Source organism: Otolemur garnettii, unplaced genomic scaffold (genome assembly GCF_000181295.1).
Source record: "Otolemur garnettii isolate 467f Iridium unplaced genomic scaffold, OtoGar3 scaffold00003, whole genome shotgun sequence".
NCBI lineage: Eukaryota > Metazoa > Chordata > Mammalia > Primates > Galagidae > Otolemur > Otolemur garnettii.
In genome coordinates this window covers 27,440,221-27,457,513 of record NW_003852398.1, presented here as the reverse complement: position 1 = coordinate 27,457,513, position 17,293 = coordinate 27,440,221, and the positions used below count along the sequence as shown (strand labels likewise).

Genomic DNA, 17,293 nt, shown 5'->3' with positions numbered 1-17,293 from the left:
TTAGAGATCTAAAAATAGACTTGCCATTTGATCCTATAATTCCTCTACTAGGTATACATCCAGAAGGCCAAAAATCACATTATAACAAACATATACATACCAGAATGTTTATTGCAGCCAAATTCATAATTGCTAAGTCATGGAAGAAGCCCAAGTGCCCACTGATTCATGAATGGATCAATAAATTGTGGTATATGTACACCATGGAATATTATGCAGCCTTAAAGAAAGATGGAGACTTTACCTCTTACATGTTTACATGATGGAACTAGAACATATTCTTCTTAGCAAAGTATCTCAAGAATGGAAGAAAAAGTATCCAATGTACTCAGTCTTACTATGAAACCAATTTATAGCTTTCTTATGAAAGCTATAACCAAATTATAGCCCAAGAAGAAGGGGAAAGGGGAGAGGGAGGGGAGGGGAGGAAGAGGATGGGTGGAGGGAGAATAATTGGTGGGACCACACCTACGGCATATCTTAAAGGGTACATGTGAAATTTACTAAGTGTAGAATATAAATGTCTTAACACAATAACCAAGAAAATGCCGTGAAGGCTATGTTGATGAAAGCATTTCAGATTGTGTGTAAAACCAGTACATCATACCCCATGATTGCATTAATGTACACAGCTATGATTTAATTTAAAAAATGAGAAAAAAACCCTGATATTACTTTTTATTGTTTTGTTTTTACATTTTTTGATTTCTTATGAATTTGCTGTTCTCCTTGTGGCAAATTTTCTTAAATAGTATTAAAATTAGTTTTACAATTTGTTAACTTACTCATGATGAATTTAAAAGTTTTTACTATATTATCAGGCAATATGCTGGATATTTGTTATATAACAGTGGATAAAATAGGAAGAATTCTTGTCCTTATAAAACTTACCCTCAGTGGATTTGGGTTTCAAATAGTTTCCTTTTCTCTATTCAGGTAACCCTTACTTTTATAAGATCCCACACCCTCCACAGAAAAATACCACAAACCACGTTCTTGCACTTTTTGTGACTTCATAAAAAAGATGTAAGGAATAAAATATGGCATGCACATCCATATGCCATTTGTTTTTTTCTGAGACAGGGTCTCATTCTACTTCCCAGACTAGGATGCAATGGCATCATCATAGCTCACTGCTCACCCCACCCAACTCCTGGGCTCAACAATCCTCTTGCCTAGACCTCCCAAGTAGCTGGGACTACAGGCATCCACCACAACCAAGTAATTTTTCCATTTCTTTGTAGAAGCAGGGTCTTGCTCTTGTTTAGGCTGGTCTCAAACTCCTGGCCATGAATGATCCTTTTCTGCCTTGACCTCCCAGAGAGCAAGGATTACAGATATGAGCCACTGCCACTGCACCTGGCCTATATGCCATCTTTGCTATCTCTTTGCTTACAATCATACTGCAGATTACTAAATTCAGTAGTGATTAAATAGTAAAACATTAGTAAAACAGGCTTTCTTGGGCTGCCTTAGACACTCACAAACGCTTTCTATGACAGTTTCTATGGGAAAATGATACCAACTTCAAAACAACTGACTTAGCAAATGTATTGCTGGAGCATACGCTGTTTGTAAGTTGTTGACAGCCTGTACTTAGGCAACTGCTAGCTTAAATAGCTAAAAACTATCTGGCACCCACACAGAAGTTCTTGTACACATACTTTATGGTTGAATTCCTTCTATGACACTCACTAAGGCATAATAATTAAGAGAGAATGTCAGCCTTTAGAAGTATCCGTTGGGGCCCTTCCACCAGCTGGAATCTCCACACTATGCTAGACTTTAGCTACAAGTTTGCCTACACTGGTAGCAGAAAATTTAATTCATGCTTCTGAGCAGCCTCTGAGGCACAGCATTTATATTTCATAGCAATTCTTACTTTTTCTTCTTTTCTTACACCAGCAAATGAAAATTCCCCAATTTTAAGCTGTCAGAACAGCTGAATACTGTCATCATCAGATAAATTAAATGCTTGTCTCAGAGAGAAACTACTCTTTAGAAATTCTTGTGCATCTCAGAGCAAAGAAAAAAATGTTATTGACAATTCATCTTTGCTACAAGATGAATGTACTATCACACATAGCTTTTCACAGCTGAGAGCAATTCTAACCCAGGGTGACCAGAAAATTCTCAAGGTTTGGCAAGAGGCATCATGACTACACACCAAACATTCAACTCTCACTTCTACCTAACCTGTGTGACTGTGGGCACGTCTCTAGATCTTTCCATGTTCTCTCATATTCTATTTCCTTCCTCATACTGCTCTATTTGCCTGGAATAGCTTCCCTAATAGTTCCTCCATGTCTCAAATTCATATAAAATGCTGTTCTGTGAAGTCTTCCCTGAATTTACTAAGGCAAATCAGTTTCCTTCCTACTTATACCATTCTAGATTGCCCATGCTCCATCAGATCATTTATCACATTCCTGCTGCATATTTATTATTCTATTTATTGTAGTTTATCATGTTATTTGCAGCCATCATAGGTAATCAGGCAATATACTATCACTACTGATCTTACTAGTATTAATAGTACTATCTTGAGTGCTTACTATTTTTTAGGCCCCATATTAATCTATTATCTCTGATTTTCACAAAAGTTCTACGAGATGAGAATTTCAGTTTTTGACCTTTATGAGAGTAAAACCAAGAGAGATTATACAGATGGGTAGTAAGAACACTGAGAGTCAAGATAAAGTCTATTATACTCTAAAATCCATGTTGAAACCACTACTCTAAAATATTACCTTTAAATAATAATAGACAACATTTACTAAATGCTTACCAGGCATCAGGCTCTGTACTATGTGGTCTGTATGCATCTGCTAATTTGATCCTCACAAAATTTCTGTGTTGTAGATATAGTGACTATGTTCAAGTTTTTGCTTTGTTTTGTTTTGTTTTTGCAGTTTTTGGCCAGGGCTGGGTTTGAACACCCCACCTCTGGCGTATGGGGCCAGCGCCCTACTCCTTTGAGCCACGGGCACCACCCAACTATGTTTAAGCTTTTAAAAAATGAAATTAAGATTAAGAATGGTAAAATTACCTTCCTGAGATCACAGAACTATGGAGAGTGGATTTGAATGCAGATTAGACTCCCTCCAGAGCCTGAGCCCTTACCTACTACTCTATTCCTTGACCAGATGGTAGAATCTTCTTTAATCTTCACAAATTTTACGTAGGTTTTCAGGAATAACCCCTCTGGAAATAAAACCTGGAGTATTGTCTTTTTCACAAATGCAAACCAACCAAATCGATCAACTCCCTTAGTATACTCACCTTAGTACATGTGTGGATCCATTAATGGTAGTAGTTGAACATGGGACAGTCTGGCCCAGAATGGAAGGTCTTCGATAGCGCTCATCATCACAGCAGAGGATGATGAGGAAGGCACGTCTAAAAGATTTATTCAAGAAGGCGTAGAGAAAGGGGTTCAACCCAGAATTGATATAGCCAAGCCAGAGGAAAGCGGTCCACACCTGCCCAGGGACAGTGTAGTCTACGAAAGGATCCACAATGTTGGTGACAAAGAATGGAGCCCAGCAGAGGCAGAAGCAGCCCATGATGATGCACAGGGTCTTGGCCGCTTTGGTCTCTGTCCTCATGCGATGAGTGCTGTGCTGGTCTGCTGGCTGGGGCCTGACCTCTGAGGGGGCTCCTGCCCGTTGTAACATCTGGATCTGGTGGGCATGTTCCTTAGCTGTGACATAGATGCGATAATAGGCCAGTACCATGAGGAGAAACGGGATGTAGAAGGCCACCACAGAGCAGGTGATGGCATAGGGCTTGTTGACCATGAAGATACAATACGTAGAGTTAGAGTTGTGGTTGAACTTCCTTTTTTCTATCTGAGAGTCGAAGGGAGAGAGGAAAGGAGGAAAAGAGGGAGAAAGGGAAAGCAAAAGTGAAAAACAAGTAGGAGAAAAATGAAAAAGAAAAGCAAAGTGAAAAAGAAGAGAAAAAAGGGAGTTGGGCAATAGAAGGAAGGGGAGCAGAACAGGGAAAGATGTGGAAGAAAGAATGAAAGAAAAGTGTAAAGGGGAAAGGAAAGAAAGAAGAAGGTTGATCAGCAAAGCTTTGATTTTCTTACAAGACTATAGTACACAGAACCTTAATGGCAGAAAAGGAACATGATTATAACCCAGGGCTCAGAGAACTTGTCTATATAAGAGGAGCTAAAGGCCCCAGAAAAGGAGAGAACTAATACAGAGACAGGCTCGTAATTCATTCCATCTATCCAATCAATACTCGAGTCCTGCCTCTGTTCTCCCTTTCCTGTGTGCTTGCACATAATACACCAATATCACAGAACAAGACATCTGCAGATCAGTAACATCAAACTCACCAGCAGTGCATACTGTAAGTGCAGATTTCTGACCCCCCCCCGCCCCGCTCCTGAATCTAAATCTCTGGGCTGTGAGGCCCTGATATTTGCATTTTAGCAAACTGTTTGTGAATAATTCTACACTCATTAATATTTGAGAATCATTGTTCTGTACAATTCTAAACCCAGCTCTTTGGGGGATGGCCGGGGACACTTTACTAAACCCACTTCTCTGCTTACTGAGTGCCCTGATGGAAGTTTTCCTCATTCAGATAATACAGTATTTGAAGTATTGATACAGAGTAACAGCCAAGAGGGGCCTTAGGGCTTGGGAGAATGAAAAGGTAGATATTTTAGAATCACAGGAGAAAATGGTATTCACGTTGTGTAGGGCCAGACCTTGAGGTACCTGGGAACCCAACCCAAGTCAGAACCTCAGCAATACTCACTGTCTCAACTCACTCTCCTCCCTTTCTCTCCCACACCCACTCCATTCGGGTGTCCCTCCTAATCATTCCATTGAAACTGCTCTGATCAAGGTTGCCAATGACCTCCACGTTGCCATGTCCAGTACTCATTTAAAATGAGCCATCTATACCTTCCACACATCTGAACCCTCCTATCTTCTTTTTTTTATATTTTATTGAACTAAAATACATATAAAGTTCACAAATTTCAACGTATACACAGATGGAAAAATTATTAAAAAGTATGTATATCAGTGAAATTGTTATTCAAACCAAACTAGAGACTATTTCCAGCAACCAAGCACCCTCTTAAGGGTTTTCTGCCAGTCATTACCATGTCCAAGGGTACCCACTAATCTTTATCACCACAGTTTAATTTTATGTGCTGTCCAACTTCATACCAAACCAATAATAAAAACATGTACTAATTGTATCTTCTTTAATATTGTATCACGCATATTACTGCTTGCACCATCAATTTATTATTTTTCATGGATTGTAGGAATAAACCACAATTATTGTTCATTGCACTATTGTGAGTAGTCATTTTTTGGTTTTGGATATTTTGAATAAAACTGTTAAGAATATTCTTGTACAAATTTGTATGTATATGTGCATGTGTGCATATATTTTCATTTGTCTTAAGTATTAACCTATGACAGAAATTGTTGTGTCACAGGGAAAATTCAGCTTTTGTATATACAGTCAAATGGTCTCCAAAGAGTTGCATTAATTTACATTCCTGACACTGTGGTAGAGAATTCTAGTAACTCCACTTCCTGAGCAATACTTGGTATTGTCAGGGTATAGTAGTATCTCATTGTGGGTTTGTTGTTAATGGTTATAAAATTTATTAGAGGGTGGTGCCTGTAGCTCAAGGAGTAGGGTGCTGGTCCCATGTACCAGAGGTGGTGGGTTCAAGCCCAGCCTCAGCCATAAACTACAAAAAAAAAAAAAAAATTATTTGATTACATAAGCAAAATACCCCATGAAATCCTTGACTCTCTTTCCAAAGAGTATACATTATGATTGTCTTATGCTTTTTTTTTTTTTTTATCAAAATGTGTCCTGGGCATCAATAACCATCTTATTACAGTGCACTGATGTCACTCCTTTTAGATGGTGTCTGCTTCTGTTTCCTGATTAGCGCACTAGTTCCCTCATTGGGACCAAAGCATTTCCTTCAGAATGGTGTCACCCTGACTCATTCTTGTCAGTCTCAATTCTTGCAGCTACAGCCTCACTTTTAATCCAGGTAAGCCACCTCAAACTCTCAGAGTGCCCTGCTCAGTGTGCCCTGTTCCCCATGACCTACCTATCTGATTCAAATTTTGAAGAAAATCAAATAAACTGGAATCAAATTTAAGTTCATCATGACCTTTGGATTCTTCCCATGGTTTCACAGTGCATTTCCTGATAACTAATAATATTAATTATTATTATTGATTATAATTAATTGTTATTGATTATTCAGCTATTTTCCCATTTAAAAAAAATTAGGCTGTGCTACTCTTATTGATTTTTAAGAGTTGTTTTGTATTCTGGGTATGTCTTTTGTCAGATGTATGCATTGCAAATATCTCCCATCACTTTGTGGGATGCCATTTTACTCTCATACCAGTTTATCTTGTGATAGACAATCCTAATTTTAAAAACCCTGTAATGTTGGTTAATACTTTAATGTCTTATTTAAGAATTTTTTGTTTTCTCTTAAGTATAAAGATATTATTTATAATCTTTTGAAGAAATTCTCCTATGTTGTCTCTTAGTACATCTTTACTGTGTTAATTTTTACGTTTAATTCTTCTGCCTATCTGGAATTAGTTTTTCTTTATGATGTAAATTAGAAGACATGATTAAACTTTTACCTTATGGATATCCAATTGACTGAGCAGAATCTATTGAAAAGACCACCTTTTTCCAGGTTTATTACAATATAACCTTGGTCATAAGTCAGGGGAGTGTACGTGCATGGCTCTGTGTTTGGAGTTTCTATTTTGTTCTCTTGAGTTGTCTGTCTGTTCATCATTCTGTTTTGACTTCTGTAACTTTATTAACCTTGGATATCTGGTAATAAGGACCTTTGAACTGTGGTTTATCTTCTTGAACACTAGTTTCAATTTTCTTGTGTTTCAGTATTTCCATATAAATTTAAATTAGTTCATCAATTTCCAAAAAAAAAAATGTTCTAGGAATTTGATTGGATTAGAATAGAGTAATTGAGGAAAACAGACATCTTTACGAAGTTAAGTCCTCCAATTCATGAACACTTTAATTCCCTTTGTTTTTTAAGTGTATTTCAGTGATATTTTGTAATTTTATATGCAAATGTCTTGCCTATCTTTTGTTAGAGGTATTACCATTTTATGTTTTTATACTGCTTTAAGTGGTACCAGGCTAAAATTCTTATTTCTAATCATTTGTTGCTGATATGTAGAACTCAGTAAAAATTTTTCTATATTGGCTTTGTATCCAGACACTTTGCTAAGTTAGTTATTAACTAATATTTTACCTCTAGATTCTTTTGATTTTTCTCCATGAACACTCATATGATTAGCTATAATAGTTACATATTTTTCTTTCTGATCTTAATACCATTTTTCTTTTCTTTAGCGAACTTGATAAAACCTCCAGTGTAGTTTTGAATAAAAGTGATCATTATAATTGACAAACTATTTTATTTCCTGTTTTAGGGTGAGAGACCTAAATATTTTACTATTTAGTATGATACTTGCATTAAGTTTTATGTCAATGCCCTCTGCTTAATTCAGGAAATTCCCTCCTATTCTAAGTTTAATGAAATTTTTAAAAAATCATAAATGGGTATTGAAGTTTGTTAGTACATTTTTGGCAATAATGAGATGGTCATGTGAGTTTTCTTCCCTTTCTTTCATTAATGCAATGAAAGACATTGATTGCATTACATTCCCAGAATAAACTTCACTTTTACTGGATACTGTGATACGCTAAATTCTTTTTAAGGATTGAAAGAATTTTCCACCAACTATAAACACTGCCTGCTGACTACTCTTAGTCATCACCCTTCTCCAAGAATAGCCTTTGACTAACTTAACTCAATGTTACTTCCTCTTCTCAGGGTCAGCCTACATCCAATGTGAATATACACATGAATAAAGATATGGGAAATATTAGTTTTATACACATTTAGTATCTTGTTTTATAATATACATATTATAAAGTTATAGTATATCTTCCTCTTGAATTGATATTTTGATCTCGTGAAATATCTCTATCTCTAGAGACAGTACTTGTCTTAAATTTTATCATCTATAATAGCAGAGCTACACCAGGTTCCTTTGGAGTAGTGTTTGCACGGTGTATCTTTTTCTACTGTTTTATTTCACCTTTTCCTCTGGCATTTAAGGTCAAACACAAGAGGCCTCCCTAAATGCCTTCATCTTTATTCTTTGTTTTGATAAATTGCGTATGACCACATAGTTTAAGAACAAAACCATAAAATTAAAATGAATGCCACCTTGATTGGCCAAATGGCTCATAGAGGTCTTGGCTTATTCTTCATAATCTATTTTTATATTATCACATTATTCCTTCATCTGCTAGCTTATGGGTTGTATGTTCCCTTATTAAACTTGTGAAGAATCAATATTATTCTTATCTGACTAGTGGGTGCTCTTCTGTATTACCCACATATTACCATTCCTAGTGCTCTGCCCTCTTTCCTGTTGTGTGGCACTTCCATCTGTGATCATCTTCCTTTTGTCAGAAAAATTTGTTAAAGTAACATTTAGTACAAACTTGTTGCTGAAAACTTGCCTTTGCCTGTGTCTTTACTTCTTAATTTTTGAAGAATATCTTCAATGGGTATAGAATTCTAAGTTGTAATATTTTCCATCATTGTAAAGATGTTGTTCCATTGTCCTCTTGCTTCCATAATTGCATTGCTTGATCAAGTGTCTTATTTTCTCTCTTTTCTCTAAATACATTGAGATTTATTTCCTCTTTGATTTTTAGCACTGTTTAAAATATGAATTTTTTAGACATAGTTTTCTTTTTTAACTTATGAGATTTTATACAAATTTTAAATCTGTGACTGACAGCTTTCATTAGTTTTGAAAAATTCTAAGCCAGTATTTCTTCAAATATTACTTCTGCTACATTTTCTTTCTCTCCTTTCCTTCTAGAATGCCAATTATACAAAGTATAAACATCAGAACTTTTGTGTATGACATATACACACACACACATATATCACAATTGTATGTAATTTTTATTTATTTTATCTCAATCTGGACATTTCTATACACCTAAATTCTAGTTTATTATAGGTCTTCTTAGCTATGTCTAACATACTATTATATTCATCATTATGTTTATTTACTTTTTCTTTTATTGCATTTATTACTTCCAAAATTTCCATTCAATCCTTTTTTTTCTTTTTGTAGATTCTAGTCCTCTAGCAAAATTCTTCAGGTAAAACAGAGAATTAACTAAAGGTTAAAACTTTCTACTTTCTTTTTAACTATATTAACCTAAGTTATTTGAAAGCCTTCATCAAATAATTCCATTATCTAGACTGCCTATGAGACTATTTCTGTTACCTTTTTATGTTCATGGTTTAGCATTTGGTCTTGTTTCTTACAGTGCCAGGTAACTTTTGATTAAATGACAGATGCCATATATAAAAAATTACATATGTTCTGGGTGGTAATAATGGCCTACTCTACAGAGAATTTAATTTTCTTTTGCCGGGCAGCTAGACTCTAGGAAGGGATGTTCAATCATGTTTAGATTGCATTCAATGCATTTTGAGGGCTAGTTTTTTTGTTTGTTTGTTTTCATTTTTTGCCAGTTTTTCTTCTATGGGATAGACTCTCAGGTGTTTCAATTAGAGTACCAAGGGTGCTTACCAGGGTCCTCTGCCTTAGTAAGCCCTCAGATTCAATTAATCTATATCTTCCCAGTATTGTAAGGCTGCTAAAATCTCTGGTGACTTTTTTTCTTTCTCAGCTGTTGCTTCCAACTTAATTTTTTTTGTTTGGTTTGTTTTGTGTACCTAGCCCAATCATCCTCCATTTAGAAGTAAGCAAATGCTCCAAAAAAAATTATATGCTAAATTTTAGGTTCATCTGTCTCTAAGGTTTATACCTGTCTGGAATCTTAGTGACTCAAGTTGCAGGCACCTTGGCATCATCACCTCTAAACTCTCTCTCCCAGTTCAGTGAGACAGCCACAAATCTGACCCTCCTGCTTTCCATTCAGCCTCTATCTCTCTATCCAAAAATAAGTAAAGGCTCCCCCCAAAACAGTAGTGGTCTTCTTTTATTCTTTGAGATCCTAACTACTCAATTCTTGCCTTGGTTACACTATACTTGTTCTCTAAGTATTTACTTGATTACTCCCTCTTTCCCTGCAGGACTCTCCTTTAGCCATATCTTATCAAAGAGGGGAAATTTCACATAAAAATAATAACATCTTCTCATCAGTTGCTATGTTTTTACTTGTTTTGTTTTTTATGCCTTTTTAAAATAAAATTGAACACTTAAACTATATTTTAGTTTCTTTTCCCTAAATTTTAAATGTCAGAAGAGGTGGATTTTTTTTTTTTCATTTGTTTCTGGAGTAACTACAGAAGGTGGTGGGCATTCAATTACAGTTTTTGAATGAATGAATAAATGGTGCTTTGAGCTTAGATTTTAAAGTCACATGACTTCCTTTATAAATGAATATAAAACATGCAATATTGTTTTTATGATATTAAAACATGTAAAGGATTTTAGTATAATATTTATAAGAAGAAAAATGATACCATTAAGCAGCATCTAGGATTAGGAACATGGTTCCGAAGCAGCACAAAAATTACTATACTTACTATATAAACACTTAACTTTGAATTTTTAGGGAGTTTCTTTCACATCATGTTCATAATCTTGCAGTGGGTCGGTATAGTTCCTAATTAATAAAATCTGGAGATGGAATGAAGGATTTCTATAAAAGCATGTATAGCTTTAAAAGCAAAGGTGATTCCACTGCACAAAGGAAGAAAGTTCCTGGAGTAGGTACCTGCCCTGGGCATTGTCTATATATGTGTGTGTGTTCAGATTTATACTTGTGGGTATACAGTGCAGCCTCATTGTTCATGGTTTCCATATTTGTGAATTCACTGACTCACTGAAATTTATTTATCAATTTCTAAATCTTTGGCATCAATACCAGGGGCATTTTCACAGTCATCTGCAGACATGCTTGTACACATTTGAGTCGCCTGATAGGCATGTTTCCAGCTGAAGTCAAACAAAGCAATGCTCTGCTTTCTTGTCTCATTTCAACAAGGGTCCTTTTTGCTGTTTGTTGCTGCATATTTTACCTTTTTCTCTTTGTTATTGGTGATTCCACATTTTAAAGTGGCCTCTACCTGTAGTGCTGAAGTACTACCTAGTGTTCCTCAGTATAAGAAGGCAGTGATGTGCATAACGGGGAAAATCCAGGTGTTAGGAAAACTTCATTCTTACCTAATAAATTAGAGTGCCTTGGCCTGAGTGATAACGCCTTGGCCATGAGTTCAGTGCTAATGAAGCAACAGTACAAACTAAATAATTGCCTTTAAACAGAAACACACATGAAGTAAGTTTATGTATTAATTGGTTAATGAAAATGTTATGACCAGAGCCTTGCAGAAACCTAACCCTCTATTTCCCCTAAGAGCAAATATTCACTATTTGCAAATTCAATATTTGCAGTAACTTTATAAAGCTTGACTGCCACAAGTAAGAATCAGATACATAGGTATCACGAACAAGGGGAAATAATTACACTTTTGTGAAATGGGGAAATAATTATACTTTTCTCAAAAGGATGCTGTCAGAATTATATGTAAATTGTTTAGTATGCTGTCTGGCATACAGTTATGTTAGAGAAAAATTATTCATGGCATTTGTTAAAGTGTAAGGCAGATTTTATTCAGGACTATGGTGATAGGTTATAGGGACTAATGCAATGGGCTTTTGCATAAGGGGAGAAAGACTGGGCTCAACTCTTAATACCACATGGAAAAGTGGGAATTCATAGCCAAATAGCATGGTGGGTAGGTGGGTGGAGGGTCAGTGGATGGTAAATTACTAAGAGGAAAGGTTAGGGGTAAGGGAGGAATCTGGCTAAACCAATCTAGCATGATTCTTGCTGAAGACAGGTCTGAGTGATCAGACATCGCCTGGAGTGCGGGTGGGGGATTGTGGCAGATGAGGAACTTGATCAGATATTGAGGGTAGGGAACTTTGGCTAATCCAATTTAGCAAGATTCTCACCAAAACTGGGGATGTAAAGACATATAATGAATTCCAAAAGTCCAAGCCTAGACTTTTTGTTAATAAACTATCAAAAATGTTACCTTTTCTAACTTTCTTAGAATATCCATCCCATCTAATACTACTGGTTTCTTTAGAATCCCAAGCCAAGTTGTACAGACAGTAAAGCTGGCAGGGTCTGTGTAGATACTTACCAGATCAACTATGCCAATATTATTCCAGCCTTGCATTATAGGGAGGAAAGAAATAAACATGGGGATGACCCAGCAGCCTCCCAGCATTAGTGCGATGCGCAGAGGGGTCATCTTGTTCCTATAGACCAAAGGCTGGCAGCAGATGGCATAATACCTGGAGGGAGAGTAGAGGGAATGGGCCAGGGCAAAGAGAAAGGGAAGGGAGAGTGAAGAGAACAACAGATGAGAGAGGAGAGGAGGAAAGAGGGAATGGAGCAAGGGATAGAGAAGAGGAAATAATGAGGAGGTGGGGGCAGAGAACAAACATGAGGAAGAAAGGAGAGAGTATGGAGAGCAAAAGACAAAGTGGGCAGTAGAAGAAGAGAAAGAGAAGAGAGAGAGAAGGGAGGAAAGAAAAAAGCAATTATGCAATAAAATACGTTACATTGACCTATGAAATTTTGATAATATAAATATATACTTTAGATGACATCTGAAATTGTCTAGAGTCAGTCCCATAGATCTCTCCATCTGCAGGAGCTCCACACACTGGATGGACTTCTCTGTCCCAGGGGTGGTCCTCATACTACCTTGATGCCTGAGCAGTCAGAGGCTCCCGTCCAGCCCTCTGACCTCAGCATGCATGTGCCTGTCGCCTGACTGACTACACCGTGAGGGTGAGTCAGGCACGGCCCTACATCTGGGCTTACTATATCTCAGATTGGTCCCCTTCGTCTTGGTCACTTACCTATGCTGAAGTGGGGATCTAGTCAGGATTTTTTAAATTGAGGTCCAAGGATTCCCCTCTCTTTCCACTGCCCCAGACTCCTGCATCAGACTCACCTGAGGGACCTTTTTGAAAATGCAGATCCCAAGGATCTCCTGAATCAGAGCCTGCTGGGAGTCACTTGGAGCTTGCCTTTTGACAAGTGAGAGTCATTACTGCTGCTTACTACACATGCCCACACATGCCCTGTTTCCCCTTCCAGTCATGTGCACTTCCTGCCTCCTTATGGTTGGGTGGGATCAAGTAACTGGTCCTGGCCAATAAATCATGAGCAGAATTGACATATCACCCCGGGACAGACTATATTTTTCCTTCTGATGACAAAAATGTAATATTTTGAATATCTCCTGCTTTATCATTTCCTCTCTACAATTTGAGATCCTCCATCCCCATGTACTAGGATATAATCTCTCTCCTGGACTCACTGCTCACTCTCCTAAGTCCATCTTCTGCCTATGGTACTAGCTTTCTTCCTACCTCCAGAAAGAGGTGCAATCTGCCCCACTCAAAGGAGTTCTAGCCTTTAATGCCTCAGAGATTAGCCCTTCTATGCCCAGGCGTGGCAGGGAATCTAACAATATGCAAAATATTGCAGTAGGTCTATCAACCAATGCTCTCTGAAAAAGTTTTGAAAAAGAAGAAGAAAAAAGTACAAAAAAGAGCCTGGAGGCTAAGTCTATTCTTTAATATTTTATACCATTTAGTAATGAGCCACCCCCTTACACCCTTCATTTTATGCAGTTCATTTTATTAATTTTCCCACCTCTTCTTTTCTTTTCTTAATTCAAATCATAACTAATGTAACAATGGCTATGAACAATGGCTTTGAAGAGGTGGTGGTAGGATGGGTTGCAAGAGAGGGTGGAATGAGAAGGACAGCCCAGTGCTGGAGCATGAGAAGTGGGTGCATTGGCAGCTGGGAGGGGAGAATTAACCCCTTTCCTGCAAGGAATAGAGGAGGAGCACCATGCCAGGAAGCTCCCTCTATCTGACTGACAAGTCCAGTGGTGCATCCTGAGCTGGACTAGAAGATAAGGAACAGAAGACCAAAGAATGGGAGAGGGGCTCACTCAGGAACCTGTTGTCTCCATTATAAAACTGCCTTGGCAGCAAAATCTAACTGAAGATAACTCAGTAGTGAAAAGAATCATTATTAACTGGATTCCCTCCATACTCTTGATTTATAAGAAAGGCAAATCACATCTGAGTGCAAATTTTTCTGAATAGTGGTAATAATCATATATGTTTACTATCAACGGAAGTAATGATAAATTTGAAGTTTATAAAATTTTTCCCCAAAATTTTGTTCCCTTTCTCGTTTCCTGTTGGGAAGGGGGATTTTTTTCCTCCACATTTAATATCCTTCCTACTTTCTCTCAGTAATAGCATCTCAAATCCTTTAGGAATTATTTCTTTGCTGTTGTTGTAGTGTTACTGGGAGAGCAAATGGTGGGGCTCTGAGTTTTCTAGCCAAGGAGGGCCCCAATCAGACTTTCTCCTAGGACTGAACATCAAGCAGTATGACGCAGAAATGGAAGGTCAACAGAGGGCAGAGGGCAGAGGCCCCCATATTCCAGCAGCAGCCTCCTGGCAGGGCTGGGGATTAGTTCCTGCCCCTGGGATCTTTCAGCCATCATGCACTTGCCCCTCAAGCCCACATTCCTTATCTCTCCCTTCAATTAAATAATCCACCTCTTGTCCTTTCATTAAATTTGCTGTCTGCTTACAGTAGCATTATGTGTAAGTCCTCCCTCCAAAAGGGTAAGTTAAAGTTCCAATTCTCAGTACCTTGGAGTATGACCTTATTTAGATACAGGGTTTTTACAGAAGTAATCAAACTAGGGTGAGCCCTGATCAGGTATTATTACTGGTATCTTCCTAAAATGCAAATTTTGACACAAAGACTGATATGAATGGAAGGAAGATAGATGGCCATGTGAAGACAGGGGATTGGAGTAATGATAGTAATGTATCTATCCACCAAGAAACCCCAGCAAGTGCCAGAAATCACAGGAAGCCAGGAAGAGGCAAGAAGGAATTATTGTCTACAAGTTTCAGAGAAAGTATGACTCTACTAATGTCTTAATTTCAGACTTTTAGCCTCTAGAACTATGAGACAATAAATGTATATTGTTCTAAGTCATCTAGTTTGTATATTGTTCTAAGCCATCTAGTTTGTTCTTACAGCTCTAGCAGACTAATACAGGTGGCTAAGGGCAAGTGCTGTTGCTTACAACCAAAGTTACCCACCCTACATAGAGCAGTAACACTGATTTTGACATATATCCTTTGCAGATGGACTTTTCTTTTTTCTTTTCTTTTTTTTTTTTTTGAGACAGAGTCTCACTATGTTGCCCTCGGTAGAGTCCCGTGGCGTTAACAGCTCACAGCAACCTCAAACTCTTGGGCTTAAGTGATTCTCTTGCCTCAGCCTCCCAAGTAGCTGGGACTACAGGCACCTGCCACAATGCCTGGCTATTTTTTTGTTGTAGTTGTCATTGTTGTTTGGCAGGCCCGGGCTAGATTCCAACCAGTCTGCCTTGTTATATGTGGCCAGCAACCTAGCCGCTGAGCTACAGGCACTGAGCCTGTACTTTCTTTTTCTATGTAAGAATACCTTTGTTTTATTTGCTATGCCTTCAGGTCATACCTCAAGTTATGGTGCTCCTTCATCCACCACCCCAAAGAAAGGCTGGATGAAGAACAGAGGCTGCTCTATCTTTGTTGTGTAATCATATATAAGGTTTAGAATCAGGAGCCAGATTTCAAGAATTTTGGATAGATCCTCAGTCTCACAGAAATCCAAAAGTTGGACAAGAAAAGGCCACATTAAACATCCTATAGGACGAAAAGTAAGTGTGAGGAAGTAGGATGTCTAACCTGAGAAGATTCTTCTGATTTCCTGAAGTGAATATGATATTTAGAGGGTTTAGTTGGAAAGACAATAGAATTCACAAGAGACTTTAGAATATATGGTTATATTGACGCTCATAACATTTTAATGAAAGCCTTTCTAAGTCTAGTTTGGCCAGGGTCTTGAGGCATGATGAATATCCCATGAATGGTATAATCTCCCCATAGACCACAGACTGTTGCTCTGCCCTTGATTACTAGGAGCTGCTGATACAGAAAACTAGTGGTCACAGGTTTCCTTTTGAAATTCAGCTTCAAAAAGGATACTGTGAAGTATACTGTGAATACTCCCTTATAAAACGAAGTGCATATCCAAGCGTACTTGAATTTGCTAGGGACTGGGAATTCACCGAGCACATTCCTTATCCACTTTTATCTACTCCTTATACATTTTACACATATACTTAGTTTCCTGGACAATGAGTGCCTGAACTAAAGATGCTTGGAGAGCCAGCTCATTCTATGAGGAGGTACAGTGGAACGCACCCATGCACAGATGGTTGTAGAAAGCTGGTCTTATATAATCTGGGTGGTTAAGTAAGCCTCAGAAATCCTTCATTTCTTTTTTTTTTTTTAAATCAGCAATAAGTGGGGGGGGAATCTTTTATTATATTTAAATTTAAATTAAGTTGGTTAAATTGTGAGTGACAGGTAAGAATATGAATTAAAAATATTGAGTTACGTATATGCATATTCTTTACTTAACTCTCATCTTTTATATTTTCTCACATTTGATCCTCTGTCTTATAGTAAACATAATCTGATTATTAAGTGGCATGGAGAATACGAGTTTCTTATTTGGAGCTCCAAATACAGCATCCATTTAGCTTTATGTGCTCAAGATTCTTACCAAAGTCTGGGTACCCTTGAGGCAGCATCCCTAAATAAGTCACCTCAGATCCTTCCAAATCTTACCAATCTTTGCTTTCAAGCAAAGAATCTAGAAAAGCAAACATCCTCTGCAGGCTGCACTCAAGAATCTAAATTAAGTGGGTGAAAAGAAACATCACTGAAAAAAATGATTAATAAAAATGAGCTCCGGCTCGGCGCCTATAGCTCAACCGGCTAAGGTGCCAGCCACGTACACCTAAGGTGGCGGGTTCGAATCCCCAGCCCGGACCCGCCAAACAACAATGATGGCTGCAACCAAAAAATAGCCGGGCGTTGTGGCGGGCGCCTGTGGTCCCAGCTACTTGGGAGGCGGAGGCAGGAGACTCGCTTGAGCCCAGGAGCTGGAGGTTGCTGTGAGCTGTAATGCCACGGCACTCTGCCCAGGGGGACAGCTTGAGGCTCTGTCTCAAAAAAAAAAAAATGAGCTCCATGGTTAACCAATAGATTTCATT

General features: G+C 37.9%; 1 protein-coding gene across 3 annotated transcripts in view; it reads right to left on the bottom strand.

Moving 5' to 3' along the window:
• The window catches only part of HTR4 (5-hydroxytryptamine receptor 4), a 194,985-nt gene that overhangs the window by 61,973 nt on the left and 115,719 nt on the right, over positions 1 to 17,293 (bottom strand). For all 3 annotated transcript variants that reach the window (XM_012807695.1, XM_003782058.1, XM_003782059.1), the window contains 2 exons: positions 12,272 to 12,425; positions 3,283 to 3,851 (listed from right to left, as the gene is read on the bottom strand). In XM_012807695.1, the coding sequence (XP_012663149.1) occupies positions 3,283 to 3,851; positions 12,272 to 12,425 (723 nt within the window). The remainder of the gene's footprint in view (positions 1 to 3,282; positions 3,852 to 12,271; positions 12,426 to 17,293) is intronic.